The sequence below is a fragment of the Cynocephalus volans genome, chromosome 3, assembly GCF_027409185.1.
Source record: "Cynocephalus volans isolate mCynVol1 chromosome 3, mCynVol1.pri, whole genome shotgun sequence".
NCBI lineage: Eukaryota > Metazoa > Chordata > Mammalia > Dermoptera > Cynocephalidae > Cynocephalus > Cynocephalus volans.
In genome coordinates this window covers 33,294,671-33,311,357 of record NC_084462.1, presented here as the reverse complement: position 1 = coordinate 33,311,357, position 16,687 = coordinate 33,294,671, and the positions used below count along the sequence as shown (strand labels likewise).

Sequence of the window (16,687 nt, the reverse complement as noted above, 5' to 3'; positions counted from 1 at the left end):
GAAAATCTTAAGGAAATGGCAAAGAAAAATCACACAAAAATCACGCAAAAATCCATTTGGTGGATTTTTATTTTTAGTTTTTCATCTTGTTTGCAAGATTTGAATTGGTAAAAGGCCACAAAATATGATTACATTGTGTAATGTTGAATATACTAATTATCCTGATTTGAGCCTCACATATTGCACACAGGTATTAATATTCAACACTGTGTCCCACAAATATGTGCAATCGACTATGTTTCAATTAAAAAAAGAGATTTGAATGTTTTGTTTGCCATCTTAATATTTTATTAGGAATTTGGAAGAGAGTTTGTAGGCACAGCTATCCTGATCAATATTTTTCCTTTGTTTTTTTTTATTTTTTATCTTTTTTTCCTTCACTTTTTAAAAATGCAAGTACTAAGCGAGGTGTACAGGAGAACTTTTATAATAACAAAAAAAAATTAAGAGACTTCGTAATCAACTGACATAATAATTGAGCTGGTAGGATTTTATGTACTTTTCTTTCACTGTGAACATTATATTAGTACTGATGTATATTGTACACTGATGTGTGTGTGTTTTCATTCTCCTTGTTTGTTGCTTTTGTTGATTTCATATTATTTTAGTCACTTGGCCTCAAAATCTCAGTTATCTTGGATGACTGCCTCTGTTTTGCCCCTTTAATGGGGAATGGCATGGATGGCATCCCTTTAATAGCCTGCCCCTTTCCTCCATTAACCTTACGAGCCAGCCTCTCTTACTTATCTTCCTCATAGGCTTCACTGCTTTTACTTTTACTGAAATCAAGCCTGTCTTACACAGAGCTTCTGAGTGTATCTTTCTGATGATACCTTAAAAAGCTTAATATTATCTTGATTCCAACCATAAGTCAATCTGAGATAATTTTTCAAATTACCTTCTCACCACACTTATCGATTTACATGGTTTTATCACTTACGTGATAAAGTAAAGTAGTTATATCCTCCACATTAAATAATGTTCTTTTTGGGTATAATTTGTTTCTTATATACATGCTTACCTGTCCCCTCAACTGTCTCAAATGTGTTCAAATTCTGCCCCTTCAGTTGATGTAGATACACTCCAGGATGCGTTCTGTTACCCACACTCCCTTACTCAAAGCATGGACACTCTTGCATATGAACACTGCTCCCATTTTTTTAGAGCCTACCTTATCTGTCTTCTGGATTATATATTATTGTACTAATATTATTTGAGGCAGTTGGATGGATTTGAAAATGAAAGCGTCAGTGGTCCTTCCTATAGAGCTTTCAGAGTTAATGAACAGTAAGTTTATTTCATTGGGTTTTAGAAAACCCAAAGCACTGTCAAAACACTATAATGCTATAATGTTAATTTTCTGCATCATGCAGATACCAGTAGGGATATTTATGGTTATAAAACACATAGTTTTTTCTTAAAAATGATGTCTTGGTATTTTGTTGATTTGATGATTTTATTCAAATTATGCTTTGGTTTTTATTTGTTATAGTCAATGCTCCGAGGAAGAGGAGGTTGTTATAAACATACATTCTATGGCATTGAAAGCCATCGCTGCATGGAAACCACCCCAAGCTTGGCATGTGCAAATAAATGTGTCTTCTGTTGGCGGTAAGTTAAAATGAACAGCATGGTAACCAAATGTATAATCATCTGTAATAATCAATCTCTCTCCAGCATGCACTCAAACTTACTAAAAGCTCTGCTGTTTCTGTAATTAATCTCCTTTTTTATTCTTATTATGTATATTTATGCATTTGGTTGGGGTTTTTTTGACCAGTTTTGTTAAGAGATTGTCAATTTTTTTAGTCTTTTTGAACTAGATTTCAGTTTGTGGATCCTCTCCATAATATCTTTTAATCTAATACTAAGCTATTACTATATTTTTTTCTATTCTTTTTCTAATTTAAGTTGGACTGTTGGGTCATTAAATTCAGTCTTTAATTATAATTTCCCTCTAAGTACTTCTTCAGCTTACATCCTATAGATTTTGATTAGTAGTATATTAATTATTATTCAATTATAAATATTTTATAATTTCCGTGTTTCCTCTGTGTAGCTCATGTTTCAGAGAAGTACTTAATTTAAATGTTAACACATAATTTAGATTTTTGGGGATTTTTGTTATTCATTTTCAATCAAATTATGTTATTAAGAACATGGTCTTTGTAATACAGATTATTTGTAATTTATTGGGAAGTGCTGTATGCCTAGTATATGGTCAGTTTAAAAAAATCTATCATATGCACATGGAAAGAATGTGTATTTAATTGTTGGGCAATAAACAGCAACAAAATCTATTCTGTTAAGAATTACTTGTTTTTAAATTATTATTTAGTTTTCTACTTTACCCATAATAATGCCTTTTGGCTTAAAGTCTATGTGTCTCATTAATATAGCTACACTAGGGTTCTTTTGGCTATTAATACTTGCCAGGTCTTTCTTTTTCCTCCTTTTAGGTAATTTTAACCTTATTTTTTATAAGCAAGGCATGTTGCTTATAAACAAGTGTTTGGCCGAGTTAATTTTTAAAAAATCAACTTTATGGAAGTTTAATTTATAGACAGTGAAATGTACCTGTTTGAAATGTACAGTTCAATAGTTTTGGTAAGTGTGTATACCTGTGTAACATGCTACCATCAAGATACAGAATATTTTTATCACCTCTAGAGATTCCCTTGTACCAGCTTTCAGTTAATTTCACCTCCTTCACCATAGCCCCAGGCAAACTGATTTGCTTTCTGACAACATATATTAGTTTGCTTTTTCTAGGCTTGCATAAAAGTGCAAACATATGAGGGTACTTCAAAAAGTTTGTGAAAAAATAGAATTAAAAGATAATACGAATCTATGAACTTTTAAAATTACCCTCGAATTATACGCATTTTTGTGTATGGTTTCTTTTATTAAGTAAAAAGGTTTTGAGATTCATCCATGTTATCGCGTGTGCCAGTAGTCTGTTCCTTTTACTGCTGAGTCGTAGTCTATCATAAGGTTATCCATTCATCTCTAGGTGAACATTTGGGTTGTTGCCATATTTTGACTAGATTATGAATAAAGCTGCTGTGTACATTAGCGTATGAAACTTTTGTAGACAAATATTTTTATTTCTCTTGGATAAACACCTGTGTGTGGAATTGTTAAATTTTTAAAAGTCCATTTGCACGATCTGCTTTTTAACTGGTGAGTATACTCCATCTTGTTTGTAGTGATTATTGATAAATATTGATAAATTGATAAATTATTGGTAAAAATTTATTTTTATTCTATTCTTTTGTGCTATCTATTTATCTTGCTTTTCTATGTTTTTTTGTAAATTTTTTTTCTATCTAGGACTACTTCTGTGCTAAGGTATCAGTATGGGGGTTTTGTTGGAGGCTTTCTGGTTGTATCTTGATGGAAATGCAAGTCCTGAATGTTGTCTTCCAGCTGGCTACAGCCATCATAGGTGAAATTGAATCTTTCAAATAAGTTGGGAAATTTTAAGTGAAAGAAAATGCCTAAATTGCAGAACTCTCTCTCTTCCTTCTCTTTCTTTTGTACTTGCCACTAACCTATTTCTCTCCTTCATTGACAAGTGCTTCCTCTTTAGCTCCTCAATTCTCTAGGCTGACCCATGTCTCCATTGCAGCACATTTGTTGGAATCATTAAGGACTTCCTTACTATCAAATCTAATTGAGTACCTAGTTCTTGTCTTTACTGAAATCTAGTGCAGCGTGCTAGAAAAGAAGGACCACTCCTATTGGATTCAGCTGTGCCAGTCCCTTCAAGCCCCTTTCCTGCCTGCCCACTTTGACAGTTTCTTTTCAGTTTCCTCTGATAGCTCTCCTTCAGCTCATTCTGTACCTGATGTACTCTCTCTGATTCTGTCCTTGTCTTCTTTTATCACTTTACATTATGGTGGTAGGTGTGGTAAATCATCTCCTTGGCTTCACTGACTACCTATAGTTGGACACCTTTAAATACTTCATCTGTAGTCTCTGTCTTTTCTGAATTTTCATTTTTTGTTTCCAGTTGCCTTTTGCATGTATTCTCTTGGATGACCCACAGGTGCTTCTAGCCTAACTTGTCCACAATGGTATTTATTATGTTCTCTGTTCTTTCTATTTTGGGTATCATTAGCCATCTATTGCTTCAGGCTGGAAATTTCTTCTTCCTTTCTCTAACTCAGTATATTCATTTGCTTATCTAATTCTATTGATTCTGGTTCAGGTTTTCATCATTTCTCCTTTAACAACTGAAATGGCTTAATACTTTCCAGTTTATGTCACCCCTTAGTTTATCTTCATACTGGTGCAAGAGTTATAATTTTTTTAAAATGTTATTTTTAAAAATGTTAAGTTATTTTGATTTTGGGTCAGAAATAAATTTTAATGAGTAGGCAGTTTTACAAATATGGAGTCAGTGAATAATGAGGATCAACTATTTTGAACTGATACCACCTTGGGTTCAGTAGTAGTCAGAAACTTTGCTCATGTACAGCTTTACCCTCCCCCTCCTTATGTTATTGTTGTCACAAATTGCAGCTTTATACATTGTATGCCCATTAACATAGATTTATAATTGTTGTTTTATTCATTTGTCTTTTAAATTATCTAGAAAAAAAAAAAAGAGTAGTTACCATCCAAAAATAATAATGCTGGCTTTTGTATTTACCTATGTAGTTATTGTTATGTTGCTCTTTATTTATTTTTTATGGTTTTAGTCTATCTAGTGTCCTTTCATTTCTGCCTGAAGGTCTCCTTTTACATTTCTTACAGGGCAGGTCTACCTAGCGATGAACTCCCGCAGCTTTTATCTGTGAATGTCTTAATATCTCCTTCATTTTTGAAGAAGAATTTTGTCAGATGTGGAATTCTTGGCTTCCATGGTTTCTGTTGAGAAATTGGCTGTTAATCTCATTAAGGATCCCTTATATGTGACATGTCTTTTCTTGATTCTTTCAAGTTTCTTTCTTTGTTTTTGTCTTTCAACAGTTTGATTATAAAGTGTCTTGGTGTGGATCTCTTCCTTTTTTTTTTTTTTTGGCAGCTGGCTGGTATAGGTATCTGAACCCTTGACTTTGATGTTATCAACATGTGGGTCTCTTTGAGTCTATTGTACTTGGAGTTTGTTGAGCTTCTTGAATGTGTGAATTTATACTTTTTATCAAATTTGGGAAGCTTATTTCTTCAGATATTCTTTATTTCTTCAAATTATTGTTTCTTCAAATATTCTTTCTCCCCTTTTTCTCTTTTCTCTCCTTGTGGGACTCCTATCATACATTTATTGGTATCCTTGATGGTTTCCCACAGCTCTGTTCAATTTGATGGAGTCCTGAGGCTGTGTTCAATTTTCTTCACACTTTTTAAAGACTGGATAATTTCAAGTTGACCTGCTTTCATCTTCCCTGATTTTTTACTTCTGCTTGTTCATATATGCTGTTGAAACCCTCTAGTGAATTTTTCATTTCAATTATTATTCTTTCTAACTCCAGAGCTTCTGTTTGGTTTCTTTGTATCATTTTTATCTCTTCATTGATATTCTGTATTTGTTGAGATGTTGTTTTCCTGGTTTCTTCCAGCTCTTTGTCCATGGTTGCCATTAGCTCTTTGGGCATGTTTAAGATAGTTGATTTAAAGTCTTTTTCTAGTAGGTGTGATGTCTGTGCTTTCTCAGGGAGAGGTTTTGTTCATATCTCCTGTGAATGGGCTATTTTCTTATTTTTTGCATGCTTTGTAATGTTTTGTTGAAAACTGCACATGTGTATTATTGTAATGTGTTAACTCTGGGAATCATATTCTCCCCACTCTTCAGGGTTTGTTTTTGTTGCTTGGGTTTTGTTTGTTTGTGTAGTAAGTTTTCTACACTTACTTTCTATATTTGTAAACACTCTATTCTTTGTTGTGTATTATCTTTGAAGTCTGTCTCTTAAGCTTAATGGCCAGTTAATGTTTTGACAGGGATTTCCTTGAGCTGATGGAGCCAAAGGGAAAGAAAAGGGAAAAAAAAACTTCTCCCAGTCTCTTCAGATTGACCACTGTTAGGGTACTCTTTTAAAGCTTAGCCACACCATTGACAACTCTGCCTTAGTCTTCACTTCCTAAAGATCACACATAAGTGAAAGTTTAGGGTCTTCTCAGGTCTTTTCTTAGCACGTGCCCTTTCCTGTGTGAGGCTTTCTAAATTCCCAGGTATATGCGAGTGCTTTCTAGTGTTCTAATTCACAAATAGTCTGTCTCCTAGTTTCTTCTCCCAGGCATTCAGCTGTCTATTGTTTGTCTCAACTGTAATCTTTTGGCCTAATCAGCAGCAGGTTGTTCATTTACCTCCTGAAACCTTTGTTAGCTCCCCCCTTCCCCCCCACTTTTTTTTAGCTTTTTATTATGGAGTTTTTTGAACATAGAGAGAAAATAGTATAATAAAGTGTGTACATTATCATATGGACAATCATGTTCCAATTACCTACTTAGTCCTCACTATTTTGATGCAAATCTTAGCCATCATATTATTTTATCTATACCTACTTCAATTGACAGATAACGTAAAGTGTAAAAAATAAGGGCTTTTAAAAAAGAATATAAAGGTCAAGTGTTTGGATCCCATACCAGCCAGCTGCCAAAATAAATAAATAAATAAATGAAATGAAATAAAATTAAAAAATATACCACCATACCATCATTCCATATTGCTCTTTTACATGTATTTCCTTTTCTAGTTTTCCAGGGTTATGGTGAAAAAACTGAAAAGTATCTCTTTGGGCATCCTTTTAAATCAGTTGCCTCAGCAGGGGGCACAGTTGTTATTTTTCACCCCACAAGTAGACTTGGGACATTTGACAATGTCTGGAGACATTTTTGATTGTTAAAACTGAGGAGAGTATCTAGTAGTAGGTATAGGCAAGGGATGCTGCTAAACATCCCACAATGCACAGGGCAGCTTTCCACAACAAAGAATTATCCTGTCGAAAATGTCAGTTGTGGTGAGGTTGAGATATCCTGGGTACAATGGTCCACAGCTGCTGTTGCAGTGGAGAGGATCACTGGACCATGGCAGCTTTTTAGAGATAGAGTACATGCTAAGAAAACTTGAGATATTATAAGGTGAGCACTAACAAGACAAAAACATGTTAGCCATATCATTATGTGACTGAAATATTTGGATCATGTTATACTTAGGTTGTGGAGGGAAATAATCAAGTGCTTTGTGTCCTAGTTCTTATTGTTTCACATTTTATAGTAAGCATAATTCCTATCCCTAACCTCTTAAGATTGTTGACGTAAGTAGTTGTTCTTTTGCAGGTCAAGATTCAAAAGCAATAACAGGATGTATGGGTAATGCCCCCTACCTTTATTACATGTTTATGTCCAATAATATAGTCCTTCAGTTTCTTGAGCAATAAATTTATCCAGATTTTTAAAAAGCAAAAAACATGCTTAACAAATTCATTAATTAATTTAGAAAGATCTAAGTAACTGGTGATATTTCATTTACCATGGCTTCTGGTAAAGAAGTACTAATAATACTAACTTTTAAAATTAGAATTCACCATCTGTTTCAATTAAGAATAATATAACAAGAATGTCAGAAAAGGCCCAGTAAAAATTGATTTAAATGCTTACATAAATGTTCTGTTATTATTATTTTATTTTTATTTTTATTTTTGATGAGTGGCTTGTACAGGGATTGAACCCTGGACCTTGGTGTTATCAACACCACACTCTAACCAACTGAGCTAACTGGCCAGCCCATTATGTTATTTTTTAGCTGATTCTTAAAATAGCTTCTGAGTCTCAGTTTCTTAACTAAAATAAAACAACAGTGGTTTTCTTAAAGGTTTGCTGTAAGGCTTAATTGCCTGAGTGAGATTGTGTATATGAAAGCGGTTTTAGAATACAGTCTGATGTGCACAGATGTGAGTTTTTCAAGGTGATTTTTAACTTTATTTTGATAATACGTGAGGTGGACTGTTATGGATAGATAAAACATTATTCTACTAATTTTCAGATGGATTTGTTGGGTGTTAAACATATAGATATATCAGATTCACCATTATGTGTCTCTTATCTCTGTTTAATTGAAAATTCTTTGAAATTTCAAATTATGTCTGTTTTGAACAAATAACCCAAATTTAAAAATTAGGCAAAGAGTCTGAATAGACAGTTCTCCAAAGATATCCAGATGTCCAATTAGCACATAAAATGATATAATATCCAAAAAGTGGAACTTGCTGAAATGTCTATTAACTGATCAATGTATAAACAAAGGAGTATTATTTGGCAATAAAAGTAAATTAAGTATTGATACATACTATTTCACGTATGAATGTTGAAAACACTATGTATGCTAAGTGAAAGAAACCAGTCACAAAAGACAACGTGTTGTATGATTGCATTTCTGTGAAGTGCCCAGAATAGGCAAATGTATAGGGATGAAAGTAGATTATTGGTTGCCTAGGGCTGGAGGAGATGTGAGAATTGAAGAATGATAGATAGCTAAAAGGAGAGGGGTTTCTTTGGGGGATGATGAAATGTTTAAAGTTGATTTTGGTTGTAGATACACAACTCTGAATGTACTAAAAGCCAATGATTTGTGCACTTTAAATGGGGGAATTTTATGGTGTGTGAATTATATCTTAATAAAGCTGTTAAAATAAGTTATATTTGTTTTGAGTAGTACCACCAGTTTTTAAAATATATTTAAAGATGTGTTTTGGAAAGTTGCCTGTGCGTATAGTAAAAAATTCGAAATAAACAAAAAGTTATATCGTGAAAATGGTCTCCCTCCATTTTTGTCCTCCGGCCATCCAGGTTTTCAGGGATATTTTGTATATCTGCAAACAAATTTGTATGCGTGTGTATAAATATATATATAAAGATTTGTGTGCGCACATACACAAGTCTCCGGATGCGTTGTGATATTCTGTACCTCGCTTTTTTTTGTTCATACTTTGTATTGATCCTTTAATATCAAAGTGCATAAAGATTTAGAATGACATTTTTAATCTGCTAAATTAAGTCATTGCTTAGAAAGCAGGAGAGAAATATATGTAAAGGGCTTTTTGGAGTGTTTCTTCCACAAACATTTTGTCATTCCCTACATTTAGTAGGGTCATAATATAATTTTGCTGCAAAGCAGTGTTTTAATTTTGATAAAAATTATTGCTTGAACTAAGATTTCCTTAATATTTGTCTGATTTTCTTTCTTTATTGAGAACACATTCTGTTTTGGGTCAATACTGCAGCTCTATTTGATGCTTGTACACTGTAGTATTCAAAATGACACATTTGCCTCTAAAGGAATTTTGCCTGAATGTGATTTGTAGTTTGTCTTAAGGCAAATGAACTGAACTTGCCCCTCCCAATTCTTTCTTCCTCCTCCTCCTCTTCCTCTTCTTCTTCCTCCTCCTCCTCCTCCTCCTCCTCCCCCTCTTCCGCCTTCTCCTCCTCCTCTTCCTTTTTCTTCTTCCTTCTTCCTTTCTTCTTTCTTCTTCTTTGGTGGCTGGCTGGTACAGGGATTGAACCCTTGACCTTGTTAAAACACCATGCTCCAACCAATAAATTCTTTTTACGCGCTCTTTTGCTGTGATAGAAGCTAAATAACAAATAAACAAATGGGAAAAAAACAAAATCCTAAGCCTTCTGAATGAAAGGATTGGTGATTCTGCATTATGCATATATGTATGGAGATATAATTAATCAAATATGATTGAAAATGGTAGAATTTTTATTTAAGATTATATTTGTAAGGTCAAAAAAGGAAAGAGGGAACAAACAATATTAATTAAAACTGAAGGAGGGGATATAAGTATAGGTGTTACAAAGATTGAAGACAAAAAAGTGAGTTAAGGAATATAAGAAAATTTAGAAAAAAGTGGACAAATTCCTAGTAAATTTAGATTATCAAAGTAATTCAAGAAGAATATCAGCTTGAATAGTCCTTTGGTCACTACAGTAATTGTATCAGTGGTTACAAAGCATATCAGAAAGAAACCAGGCCTAGATGGTTTTATAAGCAAATTCTAGCAAATATTCAAGGAAAAGGAATTCTCCAGAGAGCACAGAAAGAGGGAATGATTCCCAACTCATTTTAGAAAGGTAATATAACCTTGATACCAACCCAGAGAGGAACAGCATGGAAAACAAAAATTGCAGGGTGATGTCATTCATGAGCATGGGTGTAAAATTGTAAACAGCATTCTAAAATACTGAGTCCAGGGCTGGCTGGTTAGCTCAGGTGGTTAGAGCATTGCCTTTTATCAAGGGTTCAGATCCCTGTGCCAACCAGTTGCCAAAAAAAAAAAAAAAAAAAAAAAAAAAAATCGAGTCCAGCATTGAATAGCAAGAATAACAAAAGATCATGACCAAGATAGGTGTTTTTTTGTTGTCATTTTGTTTTTTGTTTTAAATAGAACTTTTTAATTGCTATTGTATCTTGCTGTGTAATTAACATTCTGATATACAATATGTTAGCATCTTTGATTATAAATCTTGGACACATACTTCATTATGTGAATGTGAATATTTCTTTCCTATGTTTCCAGCAGTGTTTAGTGTTTTATTTTAAAGAAAGAAAATCTTTTCTGTGACAAGTTGCAAAGCTAGTGTAGAACGTTCCTTCACCCGTCTTCCCCTAATGTTACCATCGTACATTACCACAGAACAGTTACCAAAATCAAGAAGTTAATGTTGGTACAGTACTATCAGTTAAACTGGAGACTATTTAGATTTCAGCAGTTTTTCTATTACTGCCCTTTTTCTGTTCCAGGATCCGGTTCAGAATCCCACATTGCATTTAGTCGTATCCCTAGACTTTTCCAGTCTGTGACAGTTCCTTAGTCTTTCTTTGTCTTTCATGGCCTTGATCCTTTTGAAAAATAATGTTCAGGTATTTTGTAGAAGATTTCTTAATTTGTGTTAGGTGTTTTTCATGACTGGATTGAGATCATGGATTATTTGTGTGTGATGTATATCTCCTTCTCAGTGCATCATATCAGAAGGTACATGTTATTAATTTTCTTATTAATTTATTACTGTTGATGTACAAGATATGAATAGAGTCCCTTTTTTTGTTTTTGTTTTTTTGGGCCATGGATACCCAATCGTTTCACCTCAATTTACTGAAAAGACTGTCCTTTCTGTATCTTGTCAAAAATCTATTGACAGTGTATGCAGGTACTTCAAAAAGTTGTGGAAGAATAGAATTAAAAGGTACGATGAATCTTTCTGTGAACTTTTTCAAGTGTCCTCATATGTGTGGGTCTGTTTCTGGACTCCCATTCTGTTCTGTTTGTCTGTGTGTCTCTCCTTTGCTCAATGCCACACTGCCTTGATTACTATAGGTGTTATAAGTAGTTTTGAAATTGGGTATTATGAATTCTCCATCTCTGTTTTTCTTTTTCAAAATTGTTTTAGCCATTCCAATGTCTTTGCCTTTCCATAAAATTTTAGACTTGTCATTCATTATCTACTAAAAAGTCTGCTCAGATTTGTATGGGGATTCTGTTGATACATACATCTTTATTTATTTATTTATTTATAAATTTTATTTTGTCGATATACATTGTGGCTGATTATGTTGATACATACATCTTAACAGTATTGAGTCTTCCAGTGCATGTGTGTAGTAGATCTGTCCTTTTATCTAGGTCTTTGATTTCATTAGTTGCTTGTATTTTTCAGTATAAAGATCCTGCAATTATTTTTTTTTTTAGATTTATACCTACTTATATAATGTTTGTTGCTATTGTAAATCATACTTTAAGTTTAAAATTGCTATTTTTTTATTGCTAGTATATAAACACAATTGACTTTTGTATATTGACCATGTATGCATCTTCTGCACTTATTAGTTCTAGTATATTTATTTGAGATTCTTTTGAATTTTCGATATAGACAATCATGTCATCTGCAAAGAGAGTTTTCCTCCTCTCTTCCCTCCCTCCCTCCCTCCCTCCCTTCTTTCCTTCCTTTCTTCCTTTCTTTTTTTTCTTGTCTAATTTCACTGACCAGGACTTACATGCTGAGTAGGAGTGGTGAGAGAGGACACTTGCACCATGATTTTCATCTAAGGAGGAAAGCATTATTTCTTTTTAGCCATTAAGTTTGCTGTTGGTTATAGGTTTGTGGTTGGTCCCTTTCATGAGTTAAATGAAATTCCCTTTTATTCCTAGTTTCCTGAGAGTTGTCGTCATGAATAGGTGGTGACTTTTGTTAGATACTTTTCCATCTTGAGATGCATTTTTTTCCTTTATTCTGTTAATATGGTAAAATATAGTGGTTGATTTTTGAACGTTGATCCAGCTGTCTATTTGTGGTATAAACACTACTTGGTTGTGATACAGTTTTAAAAATATGTTGCTGGATTCAATTTGCTAGATTGATTAATTTATGGATTTCCATGTCTCTGTTTGTGGGAAATATGGGTCTATAGTTTTCTTTCTCTCTTTTTTTATTGAAACATAATTGATTATACATATTTTGGGGGTACGATGTTGATTACCATCACCTGTGTATGTGTAGTTTCTTTCCTTATAATGTTTTTGTCTGGTTTTTGTATTTGAGTGATGCTGGTCTCATACAGTTGAGTCTTAAAAAAAAGCTAGTCTGACAAGCCTCTGTCTTTTAATTGGTGCATGATTTAGTCACCTCCAGCTGCTATAACAAAATACCATAGATTGTGTGGCTTAACAATAGACATTTTGGTGAGGTTATTTGTATTGGCCTCTCCAAGTTTTTTTTACTCTTTCCTCAGCTGTCTTTGAAAGCCCATATTTTTCATATTTAAGATTCATATTTGATTGTGTCTTATAATTTTCATCTTTCTGCTGAACTTACCCATGTAGTCTTTTATGTTGTTTGCCTATTCTATTAGGACTTTTAACATATTAATCATGATTTTAAAATAGTCCCTTTTCAGTGGTTCCAGTGATGTGCCACACGAGCTTGGTTCTGTTGATTGCTTTGTTTGTTGGAAGTGTGCTATTTTTCTTGCCCTTTCATATGTCTCATACATTTTTTGTTTTCCGGTTGGACAAGTTTAGGTCAGTAGAGACTGAGGTGAAGTTTTTGTGTGTTTGGAAGTGGGCACTCCTTTCCTTATGCTAGGCATTTCTTGTTGGAGTCGGAGTGAATGTAGCCAGGAGTTGGGCTTGAGTTGAGGTGTGTTGTTTCGTGCTTACCCTCAGTGTAGCACAGGCTTCAGATTCTTTAGCGCTACCTGGGTATAGCATGGCTGCTGGTTTGCCAGAGGTTTTAGCTCAATGTCTGATCCACGCTAAGCTTTAGGGTTTCCCCTGGCCCTGCCTTGCAGCAAGGGTCTGTAGTATGATCTTGCAACTCTTCCAGCAACATTCTACTATTCGTTGCTACTGGATATTTGTTAGCCTGGGTGGGTGGCTGGGGGAGAGGGGTGCGCATTTTGTATTGTTTCTGATTAAACCTCTGCCTTGGCTGGGCACTGTATCCTTGGTTCTTGAGGATGATTCTCAACACTCCTGTGCCTTCACCAGGTGTGAAGGGTTTTTCTCTTTTCTTTCCCCCACTGCTATGGGTTTTCACCTTTGCTCTGATAATAACGATGTTTGCTGCCCTTCCCTCCCAGATTAAGGCTTTCATTCCATGGATATCGGAGAGTAGCTTCCAAGTAGCATTTCTGATCTTTTCCTTAGGCCTGTGCCAGGAGGCAGGCCTCTTTCTATGGTCCTGTCAGTATGAGAGAGAATATTTTCCCATCCTTACCAGTACTGAGTATTATCGAAGTTTTAAATATTTTCCTATCTGATAAATGAACATGTTAGTTTGTTATCTTAACTAGTAATTTGTTGATTTAATTGAATGAATGTATTTAATGACATAACACTAGAAACATTTTAATTGAATACTAGAATCTAACAAGGTTGACTTAATTCTATCATATTATTTAATATTTTTATGGACATTCGAGCCAATGTGAGGAGACATGAAATAGAAGAGCAATAAAAATATTGTAAGGGGACACTACATCGTAAGTTATGACTACATACCTAGGATAGCTAAGAAAATAACTGGAAAAATCTTACAACCTGTAAGAGAATGTAAGAAAGTGACTGGACACAGGAAAATGATACAAAAATACATTTTTTAAAAAAACTGATAATAGCCAGATAAAATGAATAATGGGAAATATTCACTCATAATAAGGAAGTAAAAAGATGAGAGATCAAAAATAATCTGAGAGGACTTTGTGATTCTCCAAAAGGGTAACATAGAATGCAGCTTTTCTCAGAGCTCCCACCTCCCATGTGACTGATGAGACGTATAACATAAGAGAATGCATCACTGTGGGTGGAACTTGATCAACCATGAAAATTCATAGAAAGGAGAGTTACAGAAATGAACTTCATTTCTATATAAGCACGCTGACTTAGCATGTGACTTTTTCAGTTCTGTTGATTCTAAGACGTACAAGGCCTGGGGCTATGACTGCAGTTTTTTCCTGTTGAACAGAGTGAAACAAAGTGTCTACTTCCACTGAAAGTTGATCTCTCTCCACTTTTGCTTCACAAAAGATATAGGAGAGAATATTCCAGGTGGAGTTTCTTGTCCTCTTTCCAGGCCTGTCAAGAGGCATTCTTTCCCAGGCCCCCTCAATGTGATTTCCAAACATAAAGTGTTCTGGCTCTCCTGACTCACTTCATGAAATGTTGACTTAAGTGGTAGTGAGGAGGTGGTGACAGGTAGCCTTGTGTCTGTGTGTATGCAGTTAACATGACTAAAAGCAGGAGAGTGTTCTGTCAACCTGTAACTGGAGTTGACTGAATTAGGGGCCCGGGGCTGGGCAGAGATGTTGGATGACTTCTCTATCCACCCCTCTCTGCTAGGTGTCATGACCTAAAATAAGTTGGAAAAGGCTGCTATAAACAGTTGAGCTTTTAGGAAGAACCACCTCTGATATGATTTTATGGACCTCCTCATTGTGGTTGACTCGCTGAGATCTTATCACAGGGAGTCCTTTAGAACTTTGTGTCTTGTTCCTAGGCACCACACCAATCCCGTGGGCACTGAGTGGCGGTGGAAGATGGACCAGCCTGAAATGATCTTAAAGGAAGCCATCGAAAACCATCAGAACATGATCAAGCAGTTCAAAGGTATTTATCTTCCCTCTACAAAGGAATGCTAATGCCTATTCACAGCCTGAATCAAATTGCAGAGGAATTGCATCTTGGGTGAGATTTTGTTCCCCTGGCAAATTTTCCTATAGGGAGCGGAAACTTTGTAGAAGTATTGTACATATTTTGGCCTTTTTAGCTTTTATATACAGTATGATGGAAGAACTAAAAATTTAATCTGAAGCCTTGCTATTTATAATATGATACACTCCACCTGTAAGTTTTGTTTGGGATAGTATCATCATCCTTCCTAAAAACCTTTGCTATTGTACTGTCTTGGTGAGCACAAAGCAGGCTTATGAACAGACTGGAAATTTTAGGTTATTGAAAAATTCTTAAATAATGTCAGTTAGTGTTGGGAAAGCATTTTTGAATGACTACCTTATAAAAAGGTAGGGATAATATTAAGAAATTTCTTCCACATGATCCATACACAACATAGTAAAAGTTCTGCCATTCAGTTTGTAGAATTTCCTGATTCACTTCAGTCTCATACTTAAAGATGCTTGACTTTACTACGGACTGCTGGTTCTCAAACTTTACTATGCATCAGAATAATTTGGAGGCCTTGTTAAAACAGATTATTCGTCTCCTTCTCCAGAGATTGACTCAGTAAGCCTGAGGTAGAGCCCAAGAATGTGAATTTCTAACAAGTTTCTGGGTGTTATTAATGTTGAACTGGGGTCCACATTTTTAGAAATACTACTATAGATATGGTGCACTTACAAAGCGATGGCTTTATGAAGTGAAATTTGTTAGGTTCCCTGTTAAATCTGTATGCTCCTGTTTCCACCTATTACTGGTGACTCATTCTCTCCTTATTCTTCTTTTCTTTCAAAAGCCACAATTAAAAAGTAATTCCAACTAAGGTTGTATTGATATAGGCACTCTTATGGTGTTAACAACACAGAGTATAGTGGGAGTCTTTATAAATCCCAGTAATTAGCATTCTGAAGATCAGGTGATTTTAACGCAATGAAATCTGTTCTGTTTGAGTCACTCATTTTTAAGATTATAGTACTTCTTATTACTGTTTTTATTTCTTATGAGAAATGGAGAAAAGTATTGTAATTAATGGTGTAAGATCAATAGCAATTTATAAAAGACAATAATTATAGTTTTATTCTTTATGAATTTTTCTAAGGAAAGTTGACCTGTATATATTTGTGTGTCTGTATATGAGCTGACTAATTTTTGTACGTTTGCAAAGATGCTGATTATTATTATTGTTATTATTAATTTTTTTTTGGTGTCTGGCTGGTACAGGGATTGAATGACATTGGTGTTATCAGCACCACCCTCTAACCAACTGAGCCAGCTGGCCAGACCAATTACGTTAATTTTTTAATTTTGACTTTTAGTCTCAAGTACTTTTTTGAGGGGGGGAGGGAACAAATTACTTTGTCTTATTTGGATAAAGCAGTGTGTCTTACCAGTCTTTTGGAAAATTAAAGGAAACTTTTGATAAAGAACTAGTAAGCCCCACATCTGGAATTTGAGTATCCTTTTTAGACCCATTGTTGGTTTAATTAATATTACTGATTGTTGGTCTTTAAATA

The 16,687-nt window shown here is 34.5% G+C and overlaps 1 protein-coding gene across 5 annotated transcripts in view; it reads left to right on the top strand.

Moving 5' to 3' along the window:
- The window catches only part of LOC134372124 (S-adenosyl-L-methionine-dependent tRNA 4-demethylwyosine synthase TYW1), a 216,539-nt gene that overhangs the window by 58,679 nt on the left and 141,173 nt on the right, over positions 1 to 16,687 (top strand). For all 5 annotated transcript variants that reach the window (XM_063089339.1, XM_063089340.1, XM_063089338.1 and 2 more), the window contains 2 exons: positions 1,493 to 1,611; positions 14,998 to 15,107. In XM_063089339.1, the coding sequence (XP_062945409.1) occupies positions 1,493 to 1,611; positions 14,998 to 15,107 (229 nt within the window). The remainder of the gene's footprint in view (positions 1 to 1,492; positions 1,612 to 14,997; positions 15,108 to 16,687) is intronic.